General features: G+C 44.3%; 2 protein-coding genes across 3 annotated transcripts; both read right to left on the reverse strand.

Moving 5' to 3' along the window:
- Positions 1-433: 433 nt before the first annotated feature.
- LOC133872055 (rop guanine nucleotide exchange factor 1-like) lies at positions 434-5,760 on the reverse strand. Of its 2 annotated transcripts, XM_062309561.1 has the most exons (6): positions 5,220-5,760; positions 4,737-4,853; positions 3,918-4,456; positions 1,781-2,134; positions 1,049-1,365; positions 434-766 (listed from the first exon to the last, which is right to left on the reverse strand). In XM_062309561.1, exons 1-6 carry the CDS (start codon positions 5,509-5,511, stop codon positions 754-756), a joined length of 1,632 nt encoding a protein of 543 aa, XP_062165545.1. In that variant the 5' UTR covers positions 5,512-5,760; the 3' UTR covers positions 434-753. The 2 variants fall into 2 exon arrangements, with proteins under 2 accessions (XP_062165545.1, XP_062165544.1); XM_062309560.1 differs by lacking the exon at positions 434-766 and having other exon boundaries at positions 816-1,365.
- Positions 5,761-19,780: 14,020 nt separating this feature from the next.
- Positions 19,781-20,845, reverse strand: LOC133871689 (uncharacterized). Its single transcript, XM_062309110.1, has one exon. The coding sequence runs from the start codon at positions 20,843-20,845 to the stop codon at positions 19,781-19,783; it is 1,065 nt and encodes a 354-aa protein (XP_062165094.1).
- Positions 20,846-21,252: the final 407 nt, after the last annotated feature.

Below are 21,252 nucleotides of genomic sequence, written 5' to 3' on the forward strand. Positions count from 1 at the left end.
TCTCCCATGAAATGGTTGGTCATTGAGCAGATTGGCCAGTACTGAACTGTAGGTTAAAAAGAGATGTAGGGCAAGTGCCTAAATGCCCGGGCCAATATGGTAGCTAACTTAATGGAATCTTTTGATTCTTTATCTCTTCATATTTTTAGAAAAGACATGGAAGCAAATCGCATAGGAGAGTGACAAGAAAAGGTTATATCCCGTTGTGTAGACTACAGATCCAAAAACCCTTTTAACAGAATCCAGAAAGGGTGATAGACATGCTACGGGGTGCAATACTTCCTAATCGCCCGTGATTGCTGATATAGGCTTCTAATATTTTTCCTTTTACACAAGAAGAAAAACCAAAAATAATAATAAATGAAAAATAGTATAATAATAAAGGAAAAGACTTAATAGTCTTACTTTAGGTGCTTCAGAAACTGCTTTATCTAATATCTAACCGTGCTATTATGCCTGATTAAGGGATTTTCTAGTCCTACCACTACAACAACAAATTTGCCTCAAAAGCCCCATCAACACAATGTCATGAGCCAAACTAGTGTGCAATATAGCATATGCTGCGGGGTTCATTACTGATTTGGGACCCTTGATATATTATCTCTTGAGGGTAGTTTTTGAATTTATATACTGCATTTTCTACAATGATGTCATTGGCCAAAACAGTTGAGATTCATATCAGGTAAGATTTTCACCGTCTCCACTTCCAACTGAATAAAAAAGCATGTGGTACCTGCTTCCTCTCAAAGCCACTTATTTCACAGTTCTGAAAATGGAAAGGAAACAGAATTATGCACCACTGGTTGCAAGCTATATCAAGAATCTCTGGCTATGTTCTGCAATCATAAAATAATATACAAGCTCGTGTGTTCTAGTCTTAATTACCAACTGGTCTAAGAATCTGTCTTTCAGCTGCATTTGACAGACAAGTTAGCTCAAACCAGTTCAGAAGCATACTAGCTCCAATAAGGCACCGAGATTCCCATACTGTATACTTTAATTTCTACTTCATTGAAAAGTTAATTTTTCTAACCTCTCTAGTGTGTACCTTAAATTCTTCACGGCATGATGTGTCCTTCCACCAGGGCTTGCATCTATCTGACTACAATGGCATGCCGGCGTTGTGAATGGAGAAGCACAATATGAGCGTTGAACTGAGAAGGGGCTACGTGAGATCCGCTGCTGTTTGGGAAGAACACAACCTAACCTTTCCTGGTCATAAAGAGGAGTTGCCTTTGCTGCTGCTGCCGCACGTTGCTTCGCGGCATCGTCTACATATAGGAGATCATCAATTCTTGCCATTATATTGAAGGCTAAGCTTTCCATCACTCTAGAATAGCTCTCAAGGATTGACTGCCCAACATCCTGTAGCAGAGAAGAAAATTACTCTTTCCACTTAGATAAATGGCTCATTCACAGTGTATGTGTGATTTGGAGGAGAAGAGGAGGTGGGAGGTTGTAGAGGCACATAACAAAAGATAAGATGTCCTTAATTGGTCCATGAGGATCACATTCATGCCTGTATGCAGCATTGAAATGCATTACCCAATTTCTGTCCTAATTTCAAGCAATTTTAGTTTTCATTTCTACAATGTTCATGTTTGTAATGCCATACAAGATTCTAAAATGACACGAGTTGAGGCAAAACTTTGCAAAGAGATCTCTCTGTTGGGTTGCAATATAACATTGTAAATTTCACATGCAGATATTGACATACTGATGATGTGCGGGATCCAAAAACTACAAGTCTCAAATAAAGATGGATGCACTGGAGCTGCACCTTGTTATACTGGATCTTGCTCATGTCCAAAGCAGTCTGTGGGAGGCCAGAGAACCGTAGCCTTAAATTCTGCAAAAGGGACTCAGCTCGACTTGCTAGATACTTGCTCTTTTCTCTGTCACCTACAAAGCCCTTAACCTTGCCACCCCATGATGACTTCCCAGCCTTTGCATGAACTGAATGTGTTTTCAGATACTTCGGCCTCCAAATGTGCACAGCAGCCTCAATCCTGTTTGCTATATCCAGAGTGGTGTACTCTGATGAAAAGTCTAAGAAATCAAGAAGGGACTCAGGAGAGAATTGCTCGGCAGTAACGCAACGATATAAGATTTCGCCTAAACAAGCTTTTCCACTCTGAAAAATTGGTAAGTCATCATGTGGTATTGAATAACAGAAATGAAGAGAATAAAATAGACAAATTCTTGAGTAGTAACATGCCCCTGGGAAGATGAAATCTAATTGCTCTTTAGATCAATAGATGAGAAATCACATATTGGTAACATGATGCACGCATTAACTGAGAATGTCCAACAATCAGATCCTAACACAATTGCCTGATAAAGAATCTGATAAAACTAGGAAAATCACAACTTGAGATTACCTAATGCATCAAGTAGACACAAACCACAGCGAGAAAGATAAATTGCAAAGATAAAACAATTCTTACGTAAATTAACATGTTTGCTATCTGGAGAAAAACGAAGAGAAATCTAAACCAAAATTTACATTTCTTCTGAACATAACTTTAACTTGTGAAATAACCTTGCCATGAAACATGGGTATGAAGCCATGGAAATACAAGTGGATTTGTTTTCGTGTCCTTACCATGTATATGGGCAGGTCACGTATAGATATAGAGACATTTTGAATAGAAATAAAATGTCACTTGGTTCATAACTGATTTACTCAAATAGAAAAAAAAGGATTGTATTTTCTACCTAAGAAAAAAACAAAATGATAACTAGAGGACTATCATACAAAGATGTGGATAGTTAGCACTGTACTTTCTTCTCTTTCAAAACGTATAAGCAGATGAAGCCTCCCAGCTAACTAGATTGGAATCGAATAATTTGACTGAGCAACATGTTCATAATGAGGAAAAACTAAAAGCTATGGATATTGGTAGGAACTTCCTGTATTGTTTTCTTACTAAGTGTTTCTCCAAACCACATTATCTATACCTATTCCTCCGAATAGGTACGTGGTGGTACTTGCACTTGTCTTAAATTGTGTGACTAATAAATCGGCAAGGATTCTGTTCACTGAAACCACTAAAATATTTAGATAAATAACCTATGTTTGAAGATATTTCTCAAACCCACAGTAGTTTATCTGATAAAACCTTCAATGTTTAACATGTAACGAAGTAACCATGGCCATCTCTTTGCTCACATGTTTGCAAATAAATAAATTGTGTTGAGTTCCCTTAAAACTGTAATGTAGCACATGCTAAACACATTATGAAAGTCTCCAAATAACTTTTACTAAATATAAGTAAACTGTTATTAATTTCACTAAAAATTCTGTACCACATTGCCAAGAAGAAAAGGCAACAGCACCCTTTCAATTTATCAAAATTGATGATGGCTGATGCGCTAGCTTTCATTCCATCTGTGTGCTGTTGAAGAGCTGTTCACCTAATATGATAGAGCTCCACACGTCAATCCACTAGGACCAAAACCATAAGTCCAAGCGGCCAAAGAATGGAATCCTATCCTATCTTTATTTACTGCTAAGTCGTCCTGGCAGTAGAGAAGTTTAACTTATCTACATATCTATCCTATCTTTATTCTTTAGCCTTTAGTTTATAGTTCTCATTGTAGAAGTATTCCTATTATATGTTGCTTTCATAGTCTAATTCTAGTTGAAGTAGTATTTCCTATACGAGTGACTTTAGTAGTCAAGTAGTAGTATAAATAAGGGACCATGTAACAACGGATTATCAGAGGATTATTAAGAACTTGTGGTTTGTTTCCAACCCTAATTGGATTCATTTGTGATCTCTCCTACCCAAAATGAGCTCATTATTTCACCCAAATAACCCTCAATCATGTGGCTAATATCCATTTCGGGCTCACATTGCATAGATTTAAATAGGAGTATAAAATAGAACAGATTCCAAACGTAGTCCCCATACCTTGGGCAAGCTCTCCAAGTAAGCAATTGGGATTTCCATCTCAGCCAGCACACTGCTATTAATTGCCATGGCAGCCTTAAGGATCTGATTCGTGCATTCCCTGGAGTGCAGTAATTTTTTCCTTACATCTTGAGACAAACCGTTTGGTGGGACCTTAGGGAAGGGGAGCCACCATTTCTCTTCCTGCCTAACTGAAGGTCTTAAAGGGGATGCAGATAAATGATTAGCTTCTGTGTCATCAGCGCCAGAAACAATTATCCCACGATCAACATAATAAAACTCAGAATCGTGAAAACCATCAAGAATGCCAAGTAGCATTGCATCTAGTTTTTTGAGTGCTGGGAGGTTCACATAGAGATCTGCGCGAGGCCGTGTCACCATAACCTCAAAGGTCCCCCCACCTGGGAATTCTTGCACAGATGGAATGAGCTCTACAATGAAGTCACTCACACATAAAAGCCATTCCATTTCTCGACACCACATCGATTTCTTCTGTGGAGCCAATGGCTCTAGCTTCCACAGCTCCCCAAACACAGTAGCTGCAAGGAATAATTAAAGAGAACCATAGGTCCGCACAAAAATTAGAGTAAAATCAACTGAATCTGGCTGGCTACACAACAATGAAAAAAAAAAACATAAAATTGGAATTTTTAAAGCCAATTTTCTCTATTGTATTTTGTTTGAACATCTAACTCAAACTTGCAACAAATTAAAGATGCAGAATCATGATTCTTCTTCTTCTTTCTCCTCAGAAACAAAAAGGATGACACAAATGAAGTAAAACAAATATCTCATTGAAACATATAGGAAGAAACAAACCTGAAAGGTTTGTGATGGCATTGGAGATAGCAAGAGCAGTACAAACTCCCTTCCCTCCCCCTGACATATCTTCTCCAAGCAGAAGCTTAGCAAACCGCTCCTTCATCAACTCAATTTCTGCAATTACATGTTAACTAACTATAAATTAAGCATATCTAATTATCTATATAAGTGAAGAAGTAAAAGAAAAATTAGCAGTCTCATTTTTCGGTCTTTTGGCTCCCAAGAAACCCGAAGAAATCATCTCAACCAAGGTTCAATGATGATTAAACCGAGTCTTTTAAGGAGCTAAACCCCTAAAGACATGAAGTTTCTCACTCATTTTACAACTTTTTTTTTTTTTTCAGTTTTTCCATGAACCAAACAGAACCTAACAGCCAAACCTATAACATATTCAACGTATAAAAGAAACATGACCGTTAAATCTTTCCAAAATAGGTAAAGTTCAATAAAAGAAAAGAAAATGAATTGTTAAGCACTTACCGGATAACTCCGTCTCCGAATTATCCGTCTTCTTCGCAGGAATCACCACGTGCCTACCACCGACCACCGGCAACATCACCGGCACAGGCGCCGGGATATCGGAATTCTCGCCCACCTCGTTTCCGGCGAGCGGCGAAGACGTCAGAGAACTAACCACGCACTCGTGACCATATCGCCGACGCGAAAAAAAACCACTGGAACTCTCCGACTCGCTAACGTCCGCGCTCAGACTGTAGCTCTCGAACCGCTCGCTCAATTGGTCGAAATCGTCTTCGGACGAAACGCTCCCCATTGATCAAGATCAGAGACTTAGGTTCTGATGAGGATTAAGAATCATAACCGTACATTTCCCTCCGGTGAAGAAGAATTAAGGATTAACTGTACCGTACCATAGAATACAGTACTCAGAGTCACAGGACTGAACAGAGTAACAAGAGCAAAGCAAATAAAGCTACTACTAGCACTGGTACTGACATTGATACTTCGCTCCCTTTTTTCTCAGTTTCTTTAGTAACCATGGCGTTTGCGTTAACAGGGACCACATTGGAGACACAGGCGGTTAGTTTTTTTAATTGGGTAGATGATATGCCCACGTGGGATTTTGGATCGTGGGGACCACAGCAGTTCGTCGGTGAAGACTTTTTTTTACAAGAAGTAGGATGCCACACGCGCTGAGATATGTTACGTACATGCCATTTAAGCTCGTGGTCGGTTTAGGTCAAGGTCGTAATGGTTACGGACGGAACATTAGTAGGTTGCTTTTCTGTATAATTAGTTCAATAATTCTCCCGCCTACCGTGCCGGGGCTCATTATGGATTTTATAATTCTCCCGCCAACCGTGCCGGGGCTCATTATGGATTTTATGGGGCACAACAAAATTAGGATAGCTACACAAAAAATTGAATTATATTATATTTTTTGAGATAAGGGAATTGGATTTGTAAATGTCTTAAATTATAATATTTAAGTTTCAAAACGTCTCACTTAAAGATACTTCGTTAGAATTTGCTATTAAATCTTAATGGAATATCCAAAATACCCCTAATATTTTTAGGAAAAAAAAATACTAGGATCTAATTGTTGGTCAAAATTTAACGAAATTTACAAAAATACTCATACCTGAATCTTTAAAAAAATTTATAAATTTATTTTTAAAAATAAACACAGGATTATTTTGAAAATTTTTGTAGGATTTAACAACAAATTCTAACGGAGTACCCTTATCTCAAAACGGCATATAATTCGATACCCTTTTACGAAGTTATCTCAAAAAATTATGTTGCCCACCAAGAAAAGAAGCTCATTAATAAGCTGACTTAATATGATTTCCACTTATAAAATATATATATATATATATATATATATATATATATATATATATATATATATATATATATATATATGATTTCCTAATCCGGTGTGTTGGTTAGGGGCTAATCATCTGCCCTTCGGTTTGGAAGTGGGTGGTCTTTGAATTCTGATTCAAGGGGGTCCAAATCAGAAAATATATTTTAAGCCGAACGAGGGGTGTAACTAGCATTTGGAGTTTGAGGATAAAACTTAAAAATAATAAAATTTGGGAGGTAAAATTTTAATTTTAAAATGATTATAAGGGTATTTCAAAAATTGCCAAATTTTATGCATAGTTGGAAAATTCAAGTCAGCTTGGAATTCAGTTTTATCCTCTTTCGTTGGGCTGGGCTAAGCCTCTTCTCCAAGGTCAGTCTCATCGTGTAATAGTCGAAAGAGAAATGTTAAGAGTACTTAAACTTTTACAAATAGAACTTTACAAACTGATGTGGCACCATACTTAAAGTCGAAAATGTCCTTTTAACAAAATCTATTATTTCAAGACTACTCGTGGTCAGACGAAAGACCACCTTGCTTCATGGCTAGATGTCTCGCCGGATGACTGGTTCGGAGTTTTTCGGCTTGCTCCGTGATTTCTCCAATCATGGGCAGTGGCGTGGGGCATCATCTAGCCACGCTCAGATCCCGACCAGATTGCCAAGATTCAGCCCATCCCCGGGCAGAACGGCTGGATCTCGGCCGGGATCTATCTCTTCCCCGACCAGAAGCATGGTCGTGGTCGAGTCCGAGATTGTCTGGGATGCCATGTTTTTTCCAGTCTGGGATGCTGGGTTTCCGGTGGTCGGGGTCGGAGTCGTGGTGGCCGGCGTGCTGAGTTTCCGGCAGTCTAATGGTTTATGGCGGGTGGGTTCAACAGGAGATGAAAGGGTATTTTTGTCTATGTATTAAAATTTGTTTTAACTTTATATAATTATTAAGCTAATGTGGAGCCTCATGAGAGGCTCTATATCAGTTTGTGAGCTTCCATTTGTAAAAGTTTAAGTACACGTAGCATTTCTCTAGTCAAAATTCGAGTTTATGAGGGTTGTTGCCTACGACGTGCTCATCGACCCTCATAAGCGTAAAATTTACGACCTTTATGGTGATGATGGGCTTTAGGTGGCACAGTTTGCGAGCCCTAATCCAATAAGGAGACCCTTGACGTTAAAGTATAAGAGAAATGTTAGATATCTCAACACTTTTTTTCAGAATTTGGTTCCAACTTGATGTGTCGCAATCTTATGAGATTGTTGCACACTTCTCAAAATGATAGATCTCATGAAATTGTGACACATCAGGTTGGAACCAAATTCTGAAAAAAGGTGTTTGGATGTCTAGCATTCCTCCAAGTACAATCCTCGCGACATCAAGATTGAAGAACATCTTCGTAGAGTTCTTCAGCTAAAATGATGGCACGTGGAGGTTTAGGAATTGGAACCGCGTGGAGGAGCCAACCAATGTGAAGGATTCATTAGCAAGGACGGCATACATCAATAGGGAAATCAGCAAAAGGCCTACGAGAGTGTTTATTTTTAATTTTTCTATTATATTATTAAGTTGGATCAAAATCCACTTTTTTTTCTTTCTTTTGTAAAATAAATTAAAAGTTATGGCCCTACCCGGTCAGAATTGTAAAACCCGTTACCGACCCCAAGCTTAGACTTGTTGGGAGCTGTTGGGAATAATCTCACTTTGGCTCGGCCCATGTTTAGAGCTACAAGCCTTCTAGTCCATGTTTGTACAGGCTGGGATTTGGGCCCAAGGCCCACCTGATGAGAGCTAGTGAGGATAGACATTCAGAGGTCCTAGGCATTGTATTGCCCATGGCAATCACTACGGACCGGAAGTCTGTTACATGCAACCTTGGATATCCCGGAGTCACACCTCTTCTCGTCCAGGATATTCTAGAACTGCGCTTCGCCTCTAAAAATCCGGGATTTACCTTCGTGAATCTCGCCTTGAGATTATTAAGAAAATAATCCTGGTATGGAAGGTGGGTGATTTCGGGCTAAATCATGGCCTTGGCGACGCTCTTAGGATAAGGGAGGAGAAATAGACAAAACTCTAAGGAGCAAAAGGTCATTGACACTCGACTTAAATAGGCTAGAACCTCAGGTATGAAACCAAGGGTGCAATTTTATACACTTGCGCTTAATACACGCTCAAATACTAACTTAAGCATCGGAGGGGGGAACGTTGGCCAACATCCGACGTGTTCTCTTCACTTTGTTTGTTTTGCAGCCATCAGACAACGAGACCACCGAAAAGGAGTGAGCTGTCATGGTCATATTAGAAACTGTACCAATAAGAGCCGACCAAGTGGCTCGGGTTTGGCCTCATTGGACAAATTTTGCCAACCCTAGTATTGGTCATTTGGTTGCATTTTAATTAAGACTAAATCGCGTAGGATATATATATATATAAGCAACAAAATCAGTCAGTAGGATTTGTTGTAACAACTCCTTTGGAATTGGGTTTAAGATTTCTTAAATGGAGGATATATTCTATCAATGTTATGAACAATATGGAATCCTAACCTCCTCTAAGCTATTCTATTTCATTTCAATTAATTACCCATACAATTTCCGTTAAAGGTTAAAGGAAGCTGGACTATGGATAGAAGCTCTTCATAAAACAGAGTGTTTGATAAAAAAAATTTACTGTAGTGCTTTTTACTTTTTGGTTGAAATAATGTTTTAATTTAACATAAACGTGAAAGTAAATTTAAATGTTTTGTGAGTATTTTGTATCGAGAGCAATTTGTTAATGATTTTATTTTTTTACTTAAAAAAAAATAAAAAATGGCTTTCTCGTTATCAAACCTGGCCATAAGCATTCCAATAATGTCAATCAAGCAAGTCAATGATTTAGAAGTCAAAAAAGTGGGAGGCGATTCGACCAAAAAGATGAAGACCCCGTTTGGTAATCCTCTCCCCTCCCCTCCCCTTCACTTCACTTCACTTCCCTTATGGAGAATATTTTTTGTTGAGTAAAAGTTAAAAGTGATTGATGTGATATAAAGTAGAAAGAATTTATATGGAAAAGTGAAAAAAATTTGTATTGTAGTGAGTTTTTTTATTTAAATAATAATAAAAAATTATTGATGTGATATAAAAAGTAAAAAAGGTTAAGAATGTTTTGATTTGATGTTTTTTGGAAGAAGTGAAAATAAGGGAAAGGGAGAGGGGAGGAGGTTATTAAACGAGCCCAAAAACACCCTTTTTGAATGAGTGTTTTCTTTACATAAAGCTGACCACACGGAGGTTGATTTAAAATTAGGGATATGGAAGATTCTGAAAATCATAGACATGAAAGGAATGGTGATCAAGGAGACACGTATCTTTATTATTATTATTATTTGAGTGAAGGAGGGGCCGAAGGTCACACATGACTCTTATAAAGCAGTCACAGATAAAAGAGACCTGATTCGAATCAGAATTAATTGAACGAAAGATAATAATAAAAACATCAAAATTCCAATTTTTTTTTTTTTTTTTTTAAATTAAAGAATCTTTAGGATGGACTCAACCGGTATATGGGTATCATTTTCAAACTATTATTGTTAAGGAGCCCAGTTCATTTTATTTTTTTAGATTATTTGCTCATTCTTCCTTTCGGATCAGGAGTGGGAATGATCATCTCATCTAACCCTTTTTTTTTATTCAATTAGGAATAAAAAAGAAGAAGAAAAAGAAGAAGAAGAAATAAAAAAAGAAAGAAGAAGAGATGAGAATGTACACAAAATCAGTCTTCATTATCCCATGTGTTTCTCACATACTAAGGACACATTAATTTCAGAGACTGATTTATAAAAAATATCCTACAACCCAATTTATATAAAATTTGTGTCCGTCATATAGTAGAGATCGAAGGGTAACACACCTACTAATACAACTAATGTCTGCTTTAGACTCAAAAAAAAAAAAAAATTACTATAATTTTACAGATTTGCAATTAGCTCAATGAGGTATAAAAATTGGTTGACAACTATATGTGGTAAGAAAAGAAAAAAAAAAAGTTCATACCCCTAATTTCTGTCCAAAATTTTGACGAAAACCGTTAAATGTGACGTCAGTAACAATCATATGATGACACATTACTTCCAATCAAAAATAAAAATTAACGATGGTTGAACTACTCCAATGAGCTAATTGCAAGTCATTAAAACCCTAAGAGCTGATTTTGTATTTTTCAAAAAAAAAAAACAAAAAAAAAAGCCCTTCTCCCTCTCTGAAGAAAGAATCCATAGCTGTCCCAAATGAAGACTCTTCATTTCCTGACTCTCCAATTTATATCCTGTGTTTGCCTTTTCCAATAAAATGGTAGTTTTACATATAGGTATTTCAACGTAAGGATGAAGATGGGTTGCACAAACCTTGTTTTGAAGAATATAGAACAGGCTCCATCTGTTATGTCAGAGGTTCCTTGTTTTTGTCACTGTCATCATCACCTCTGTTTTTTGGGAGGTTCTTCTTGTTACGATTCTCTCTCTCAAAGCGACAAGGTCTCTATTTTTTGCTTGAGTGATATATATCTTATTTTTTATTTCATAAATATTTGACATGATCGTCTTCATTAATCTTTAGATTTTTTTATTTTTTTAATAAGAACTGATTTAAAAGATGGTTGAGATTGTCACATTAACCTTGTGAGATAAAAATGTCATTTAGTAATGCTTTATGTTAACAAATTTTCTGGAGCTGACGACTTGGAATCCCAGATGTCACCGTGTACCAAAGCTCACAAGGTTGACGAAATTCAAATGAGTGTTCTTCAAGTTGTCTGCAAAACAAAAGGGGTCGTCAGGGTGTCCCGGCAACGCCTCCTCCGACGATCAAGTTAGAATTGGTGGGAGAAAACCTCCTTAGAAAGAAGAAATTCGTGTGTGTTTTTAGAAGAAGATACCTCCCTTTTTTATCAGCCCCAAACCTTTTATATGTCTGCTCCCCTTAAATGTCCTTCACGTCAACATTTATTACTCGAATATGCTTTTCTTTTCCTTCATTAATTTGAGCCCATGAACCCAGGCGCTTATACCAAATCGTCCCTACTTTCTCTGATCGGCGGCAGGCAATCATCGATTAATAAGACAAAAATATTAATTAGGGAGAATCTCCCACTTCATTTCAAACAGCTCCTCTCTTAGCTGTAGACTCCAGCTCAACTCTCTATCATTTTAATCAATGGCGGGAAATTCCTTAACACTTACCCCCCGAATTCTTTCTACATCCCAGTGAAGGGGAAGAGAATTCTAGCACTTTTTCCGGGATTGTCTCTTCCCGCCATTTAATTTGGGGGTGTTCAGGCCTCCACGGTGGGCCCCAAGGAGAGGACATTTGATTTCACCTTTCTCCAGCGTGACCAGTTTGCTGTGGAGGGACTGGAAACGTTCCTACACTGAACATGCGCGTTTTTTCAGGGATCAGGGACCTTAACGTGCGGCGTAATGATGACGACAAGAAGGCCTTTCGACTTCCGCGCCGGTTACAGAATTAATTCTCCGCCATCAATCAAACAGTCGCACACCTCTCCGTTTCTCAGAGGTTGTCGACTTCGTTATAAATATCTCCCCTCGGCTTCAACTCTGTTCATTTCTTCCGTCGCTCATTCCGTCTTCACCTTATTCTTTTCTCGGCTCTTTCTCTTCATTACCTCCTCCGAACTCCACATGGCCATCACTCGCAGAGACCCAGCATCCAGGAGTCTTGTGGATGCCCCTGAAGAGCCTGTTCCTTTGGCCGTTGTCTCCCTTCCCACTGTCAGACCTGGGGTTGCGCTTTTGGTGCCGCCAGAAGATCGGTTAGAGTCGACCTGGTTGGCGTGCCACGAGGCGACTCTTCGGAGGGCCTATGACATCGGCCCATCTGTCAACATCTTCTTTCAAGAACCTGAATCGCGGGGGATAGCCGGGGGTGAAGTCACCTTGACAGAGCGCATGTTCATGGCAGGGGTTCGACTTCCGTTCCCGAAAATCGTTCGCGAGGTTTGCGCGTTCCTCGGGGTGGCCCTCAGCCAGATCGCTCCGAACGGCTGGAGGTACGTGGTGGCGTCCTCTATCCTGTGGCGGCTGGTCCTCGGAACTGAGATGGACGCTGCCCAATTCTTCAGTATATACCGCCCGTCTACCAAGGACGGTGCTGTCGAGCTGCGGGTGCGCCAAGATCCGATATTCATCTACCTCGACCAACGTAAGTACGGGAACAACAAAGGTTGGAGAGAGCAGTTTTTTCGGGTCTCCGGGGAATGGGAATGTCCCTCCCAGTCGGTGGTTCCGGACTCCCAACGGGTGCCTAGAGAATGGAGGTCATTAGTCGACGACTTGCGGATCCTTCCTACACTGAGCGTCACTAAAATCAAGGAGGTCAACACCATGCTCTCCTTCTCGGCCAGGGCGGTTCAGTCGTCGATCGACTACGAAAACCTTGTTTCAGTCCAAAGCCTGAACGAATGCTTTGGGTATCAAATCCCAGAGCAAAAAGTAATTTTGGACAAGCGGGGAGCCCCGGTGGTTGGGTGGTCCGTCACGACCAGTAGGCCCATTCCGGGCAAGGTTCCGAGGAAGGTTGCCCAAAAGGGGAGTACATCAGGGAGGCAGGCCAATCAGTCTCCCCGAAGAACACGCTCTTCGAAGGTTCATCAACCACAGGCCCCGGCCTCCCGAGTTCCTCAGGCCCTTCCGGACAGGTCATCTTCTGATTCATCGATCGGCTCCGATGACTCCATTATGAGGGAGATTGATGAGGTAGCCGAGGTTTCATCCGAGGAAGAGGAGGGGAATTCTTCCCCAGCCGTAAAGGTTCTTCCCCGAGATCCTCGGACGAGCCCTTCCTTCCCCGGTTCGGGCACCCGCTCGCCTCCCATTTCTTTCGAAGACGTCACCGAAGACGTGGCCACCGCTGCAACCATCGAGGTGGTAGAGCACTCTCCTACTTCTCCAAGTGATCCCAACCCTCCTCCCCAACCTACAGAAGATTCGGTTATTCAACCTGAGGCGCCCCTGCCTCAGCAGAAAGGGAAGAGGGTCGCTCCGGGGGCCGACGAAGGCCCCGAATCCAAAAAACTTCGAGCTCAACGGGATAGCAGTTTTATGCTTGGCCGGATATTGGCCATGGCCAAAGTTTACACTCCTCCTGGCAACCAGAATCCTCCAACCACTGCCTCCCTTCCCACACTTATCACGTCGGTGACTTCTCCGGTCGAACCTGTGGTCCACCCGAGGGCTTAAGCGAGCCCCGGAGTTAATGTTGTTGCGGGAGACGAAATTCCTCGCAGGGGGTCACCAATTCAATCACCATTGAGGGAGGAACCGGATACTTTCTCTCAGGAATTCAACAAACTGCAAGAAGAGATGGCCTCCGAAAGGGAGGCGCTCGGGCAGGCCTCTCCGATGCCCGCTTTTCCCATCAGACCTGAATCTTCGACTCCAATTCCGGTCCCCACGTCGCCCCAAGCTTCTACCTCCGTTCTCCATTCCGATTCTGCGACTGCTGGGCGACGACAGGACTTTCAGACCCACGGGCTGGCAGGATGTCCCCTGGAAGCTCTGAGCTCCCTAGTCACCCCGGACTACAGCCCCCTGTTCGGGGAGCTCCCAGTGGAGGGCTATGCCGAGCAGCTTACCGGAAAGATCCTTCAGGTATATGATTCTGACATTCCTTATTTTTAGTTTATCTCCTCTCTCCGTTCGAATACTGACGCCTCATTCTTACTTAGTTCGCCGTGGACGTTGCCGCATCCTGGAGGAGTCTTCGGGAACCCGAGCAAGACCAACGCAAGGCCATTCAGTCCTTACAGGCTCGGGTAAAGGAGTTGGAAGAGGAATCCCGGGGGCAGAGGAGAGCTTTGGCCGAGTCCAAGAAGCACCGGCTAAGGCTCCAAAAACTATCCGAACTCCGGGAAAGCACACTACAGAGCACTTTGACCAGCTGTGAGAGAATGGTCCGCGACATGGAGATCCTTGAGAGCAATCTATCCGCAGCCCAAACTCGGCTAAAAGATGCTCTTTCCGAGAAGGCCAAACTCGAGGCCACATTGGGGGTAGAGCTTCAATCTTTTGGCTCCTTGCGGGCAACTGTCCAATCCCTACAAGCCGAGAATTCGGAGTTGAAATCCGAGCTGCAATCAACTCAAGCGGCGAAAAACCAAGCCTTGATCGACAATGAAAAGCTTGCCGAGGAAAGAAATCAAGCATTGTCCGAGAAGGGGATAGCACTCACTGCTAGGGACCGGCTTACGTCGGAGCTCGAACAAGCCATCGCTGACAAGAAGCAAGCTCTCGACGAACAGACTAGTGCGTACCAGGAAAGGAGAGAAGCGGTGGAGAGGATGGAAGAGCTCCACCTTCAAGTGGTTGAGCTCACCAGGGAGCTTTCCCAGGTTCCGGAGCTCCGAGATACATCATGGGCCGTAGGCTTCAATTGGGGCTTCGAACACTTAAGAGGTGTTGCCAGAAGTGCCCCTCCCGACGACGAGTCCTTCAAGGATCTCGACATCAGCACCATCTAGATCCCGGACGAGGCCTTGGAGACCATGGCCAAGCTAGGGGTCGACCAATTCCCTCATGTAACCGATTGGAGCCCGAAGACCTCTAAACCCGCCCCGGCCGGAAACTCAGAGTCGGGGTCCACTTCCTCTTCATCTGGAGAAGGGGCTCCTTCCTCCAGTCGCGCCCCCGGCAACCCCTGATAACTCCTTTCTCTTTTTTTGAAAATACCGATGTACTGCTTTGCTTTATTATTTCAATGAAAAAGAGATTCGTATATTTCATTTATGACTGCCATTAATGAACATCTCGTCTGGTCTCACTCCATTAATGGCTACCGGCCCGAATTGATTTTCAATCTAACTTCTCAGCGTTAGGTATACCTACCATTATGGGAATAGTGAATGCATTTAAACAATTTCGCACCTATATATGTATGTACCTCTGGACCTCCCGTCCATCATACTTTCATCTCAAGCTCTCGCACTTGCCTTTTCTCATTTGGAGTCGTGTCGCGGTTCCAGTACTTAGGCATGGAGTTAGGAGTGTCCCAATTCCAGCATTTAAACCCACTTGGATGCGTGATCTTCGGCTTTATCTAGCAAGGGAGGCGCGATCTCCGGCTTTACGCCGGAGATATCCCATTGCTTGCCATGCCCAGTTGGGAGTCGCCTGCTTCAGGGTCCACTCCGGCGTTCAGTGGACCCCATCGTCCGACTTCTCGCCACTCTCCAACTTTGCATTGGCCACCTGTGCCTTTGAACCGCTGGGTTCCCGTCTACTAGGGATGTCGCCTCCTGACAACGCCTTCATGGGGAGGAAGCGGAAGAGGTCGATGACCTGTTGGCGCCCGATTCACCCTCATGTATGCCAGTCCAAATATTCTGCAACATGTAACTGTGTATTTTATCAATAAGCATGTTCTTTTCTCTCTTTTTAAATATCTCCTTTAGATGCTGTTCCTGTACCTAATAAGAACATACGAACGTCCGAGGAGGCGGGATCACTTACCCCACTCTCCCCTCCAAATCTATGCGTTGCTACTAAGTAGGAACGGAGGGATTTGTAATGTGAAAGGGGTAAATTGAAGTGATCGTAAACCAAGCAGTCAAACGTTATCTTATTGTCCGGAGACAGGGGTCCCCCGTTCATTCCGTCGTGGGGGCGGGCTCCATTACCCCCCTGTCCGGAGACAGGGGGTCCACCCGTTCATCCCCTCGTGGGGGCGGGCTCCAATGCCCCCCCTGTCCGGAGACAGGGAGTCCACCCGTTCATCCCCTCGTGGGGGCGGGCTCCAATATCCCCCTGTCCGGAGACAGGGGGTCCACCCGTTCATCCCCTCGTGGGGGCGGGCTCCAATACCCCCCTGTCCGGAGACAGGGAGTCCACCCGTTCATCCCCTCGTGGGGGCGGGCTCCATTACCCCCCTGTCCGGAGACAGGGAGTCCAAATGTTTTCAGAATTAATACAACAAAAGCTTCACTTTACAAGACAAGAATTTCAAAAATGATACTTTTTGAGGTGTTCTACATTCCAGGCCCTTGGGAGCGCTTTCCCTTGCTCCGTAGCCAAGCGATAGGCCCCGTTTCCATAGGAGCTAACGACTCTGTACGGTCCTTCCTAGTTCGGTCCCAGCTTACCATCAGTAGGCTCTTGAGTCATCAGGTTGACCTTCCGCAGGACCCAATCGCCAACTTGAAGCTCTCTGGGTCTAACCTTCTTATCATAATACTTGGCCACACGGCGTTGATAGGCCGTACATGCTGTGCGAGCATCCTCCCGGCGTTCCTGCAACAAATCCAAATGCAGGTTCATGCCTTCTTCGTTCAACCCCGGATTGTAGTGGGCCACTCTGAAACTTGGTGACCCCACCTCAACGGGTACTACTGCTTCCATCCCATAGGTGAGGGCAAACGGGGTCTCTCCCGTTGCAGTTCTGACCGTAGTCCGGTAGGACCAGAGCACTTCCGGGAGGTATTCGACCCATGCTCCCTTCCTCTGGCCGAGTTTTTTCTTCAACGTTTGGATCAATGTTTTGTTGGTGGCCTCCACCTGGCCGTTCGATTTAGGGAAGACAGGGGTGGAGAAACTCTTCCGTATGCCCAGCTCGGAACACCATTCACGGAAACGGGCACAATCGAACTGTTTGCCATTATCGGTCACCATGGCATAAGGTATCCCAAATCTGCACACTATCGACTTCCATAGGAACTTAATGACATTCTCGGTTGTGATCGTCGCAAGTGCCTCGGCCTCTGCCCATTTAGTGAAATAATCCACTGCAACCAGCACAAACTTCTTGTTACCTTTTCCCGTTGGTAGGGGATCGACAATGTCGACCCCCCACTTGGCGAATGGCCAGGGAGAGGTAATGGAATGAAGGTATTCCGGAGAGCTCCTGGGGATACGACAGAATCTCTGGCACGCATCACGGACTCTTACTAACTCCGCTGCATCTTTACTCATCGTCGGCCAGTAATATCCTGCCCTGACAACCTTGTTCATCAGAGCCTTAGCTCCTGAATGGTTTCCGCATACTCCGTGATGCACTTCCCTCAACACATAATCCGCATCTTCATTCGGCAGGCATTTTAGTAAGGGAAAAGAATACCCCCGTCGGTATAAAGTTCCTCCAACTAAAACATAACGCGCCGAGTGACGGACAATTTTCTGAGCATCTTCCTTGGCCGGCGGGAGCTCACCTGTCCTCAAATACCGTACAATTTCAGTAGCCCATTCGGGGTCCGCCTCGCCTATTTGCATCAGTTCTTTTGTCACGAATACCGTGGGGTGAGCTTTGGTCAGGAGTTTGCAGCCGCGCACTGACACCGCGGGGTCTGATCCTGATCCGATTCGCGAGAGAGCGTCTGCCAACCCATTCTTCTCCCGGGGGATTTTAACTATGACGATCCTGTCAAAGTACGAGTAGAACTGATGTACTTTTCTGAGGCATTCGGACATCCTTGTTTCCTGCGTGGCGTAACTTCCGTTTATCTGCTCAACAATTACTCGCGAATCGCTTCGAATCTCTATATCCATTATTCCCATTTGCCGCGCGATCTCCATGGCCGACAGCACAGCCTCATACTCAGCTTCGTTATTAGTGGCAGAGAAATCAAACTTCAGAGCATACCTGAGCTCTTCCCGGTCGGGCCCTCGGAACACCACTCCAGCTCCGCTTCTTCCCCCCGCTGAGGAACCATCAACGTAGGCAACCCAAGTTGGTCCCTTCGTCGGCCCTTCCTCATCCGGACTTTCACCCATCTCTACTACAAAATCAGCCAAGGCTTGTGCCTTTGTCGCTGTCCGAGGATGGTACTCGATATCAAACTCCCCCAACTCGATTGCCCAATTGACTAGCCTTCCCGACAAATCGGGTTTCTGCAGCACCTTCCGAATGGGGTATTCAGTGAGGACCCGTACCGCATGGGCTTGAAAGTAAGGCCTTAACCTTCGCGCTGAAATCACCAGAGCATACGCTAATTTCTCAATCCGAGGATATTGCTCTTCCGCCCCATGTAATACCTTACTAGTGAAGTACACTGGCCTCTGCTTGCCTGATTCTTCCCTCACTAATACTGAGCTGACTCCAGTTCGGGACACCGCAAGATACAAATAGAGGATCTCTCCTTCCACCGGGCGACTCAAAAGTGGGGGATTGGATAAATAGGTCTTTAGCTCCGCAAAGGCCCTCTCACATTCCTCCATCCAGCTGAAAGCCCTCTTTAACACCCTAAAGAAGGGCAAGCACTTGTCCGACGACCGGGAAACAAAGCGATTCAAAGCGGCTAACCTTCCCGTCAATCGTTGCAGTTGCTTCATCGTCCGGGGGGAGGGCATTTCCAAAATAGCCTTCACTTTATCGGGATTCGCTTCGATTCCCCTATGTGACACCATAAACCCCAAGAACTTTCCGGAGTCGACCCCGAAAGCACACTTCTGCGGGTTCAGCTTCATTCGGTACCTCCTCAAATTTTTAAATGCTTCCGCCAGATCGGCAATATGGCCTCCAGTAGTCAGGCTTTTGACAAGCATGTCGTCAACATAAACCTCCATATTCCACCCGATTTGCGTTTGGAACATTTTGTTCACCAGTCTTTGGTATGTAGCACCAGCATTTTTTAATCCGAAGGGCATTACCGTATAACAATACAGCCCTCGATCAGTCGTGAACGACGTCTTCTCCTGGTCGGACTCCGCCATGCGTATTTGATTGTAACCGGAAAATGCGTCCATAAAGCTTAATACCTCGTGACCGGCCGTCGAGTCGACGAGCTGGTCTATCCTGGAGAGAGGAAAGCTGTCTTTCGGACAAGCTTTGTTGAGGTCGGTGAAGTCTACACACATTCTCCACTTCCCATTTGCTTTCTTTACCAACACTACATTGACCAGCCATTCCGGATAATCAACTTCCCGGATAAATCCTGCTTTAATCAACTTTTGCACTTCGTCTGCAATTGCCTGATTGCGCTCTGGGGCGAAAGTCCTCCTCCGCTGCTTCACCGGTCTGCAGTTCCGGTCAACATTCAGCCGATGTTCGATAACCGAGGGGTCTATTCCTGGCATCTCATCATGCTCCCAAGCAAAGACGTCCAGGTGGTCCCGCAAAAATTTCACCAACCTCCCTTTTTCGTCTGTTGGAAGCTGTGCGCCTACCCGAAGTTTCCTACCTTGGGGTCCGACCTCCACATCCTCTAGATCCCCGGTCGGACTCCCCGCCTGTAATTGCTATTTAGTCACAGGACCTGTCCCCTGACCGGGGTGTGCCTGGCGGGAAGGACCCCCCAGGGAAACATTGTAGCACTTGCGGGCTGCCTTCTGCTCCCCTCGGACTTCTCCTACTCCGTCGTCCGTCAGAAATTTCATTTTAAGATGGGGTATCGATGTAACCGCTTTCAACTCAGCCTGAGCTGTCCTCCCGAATATAGCGTTGTAAGCGGAGGGTTGATCGACAATAAGGAACCTTACCGGAATTGTCTTCTCTGTCGGGGAACTGCCCACTGTAACTTGAAGCTCAATTGACCCCAGTGGCATCACCTGTTCTCCTGCGAACCCCACCAGGGGAAATCTGAAGGCAGAGAGCTTATCTTTACTAATTTTCATCAAGTCGAAGGCCGACTTATAGAGAATGTCCGCTGAACTACCATTATCCACCAAGACCCGATGAATCCTGTGATTTCCTATAACCATGGTTACCACCAGGGCATCCGAATGGGGTAAGTACACCCCCTCGTAATCTTCATCTGAAAAGGTGATGGTTAACTTCTCGCGCCTCGCCGCTTTTTCCGGCCTTGTAATCGCGTAAATGGACACCTCTCGCATTTCCTTCGTGTAAGACTTGCGAGCCGAATAAGTCTCGCCTCCCCCTCCAAAGCCTCCAGCTATAGTCTGGATTTCGGGGAAGCACCCCGAGTCCTGCGGCCTCCCGCGGCTTCTGCTCCGCTCACGTTGAGGCGACTTCTCCGCTCGGACATCCCTGCGGGGCTGTTGAGGCGGTCTTCTTTCCCGATAGTATTGCTGCTTTTCCGGGCGCGCATCACGCCCGGACGATCCCTGGTTCCCGGCAAACTTATACGCAGGGCGCTTGTCCGAGGTGCCCTCTCGTCTCTCCACGAAACACTTCAACTTGCCATCAGCTATATACCTTTCGATCACCTCTTTCAGAGAAATGCAATTGTCTGTATAGTGACCAAAAGAGCCATGGTAGTGGCAGTATTTATGCCGGTTGTGCGGAGGCGGATGGCCCTTTATTGGTGAGGGATCCCTGTAGTTCGGGTCCTTTCTGATTTCCATGAGAATCTCCTTCACCGGAGCATTCACGGGCGTCCAGTGATCACCTTCAACTCTCTTAGCGGGTCCGCGCTCTGCAACCTCCCTTCCTATCGGGGCCGTCCTCGACTTTGATCTCCTGTTCGGCACAGGGTTTTCCTTTCTTGGCCCCTCGGAACGCACGGAGGGTTTCTTCCTGGTTCACGAACTCTTCCACCCGATCATAAAATTCCTGCAAACTGTCTGCCGGTCTTCTTGCTAAGTCCGCCATGAGGGCACCATCCTTCTTGATCCCTTGATAAATGGCACAGTGGATGAATTGCTCATTCTGAGTCTCCGCGGCCAACCTCTCCTGGTTGAAGCGGAGCAAGTAACTTCTCAATGACTCCTGGGGGCCTTGCTTAATGGTCATCAATTGTTGAGCAGGCTTT

The sequence above is a fragment of the Alnus glutinosa genome, chromosome 6 (assembly GCF_958979055.1).
Source record: "Alnus glutinosa chromosome 6, dhAlnGlut1.1, whole genome shotgun sequence".
NCBI classification, from domain to species: Eukaryota; Viridiplantae; Streptophyta; class Magnoliopsida; order Fagales; family Betulaceae; genus Alnus; species Alnus glutinosa.

Coding starts and splice junctions, on each gene's coding strand:
- LOC133872055 (XM_062309560.1), bottom strand. CDS start 5,511: ATGGGGAGCGTTTCGTCCGAAGACGATTTCGACCAATTGAGCGAGCGG. Junction 4,854..5,219: donor TTCGGAGACGGAGTTATCCG/GTAAGTGCTTAA, acceptor ATGTAATTGCAG/AAATTGAGTTGATGAAGGAG. Junction 4,457..4,736: donor TGCCATCACAAACCTTTCAG/GTTTGTTTCTTC, acceptor TATTCCTTGCAG/CTACTGTGTTTGGGGAGCTG.
- LOC133871689 (XM_062309110.1), bottom strand. CDS start 20,845: ATGGAAATCAGAAAGGACCCGAACTACAGGGATCCCTCACCAATAAAG.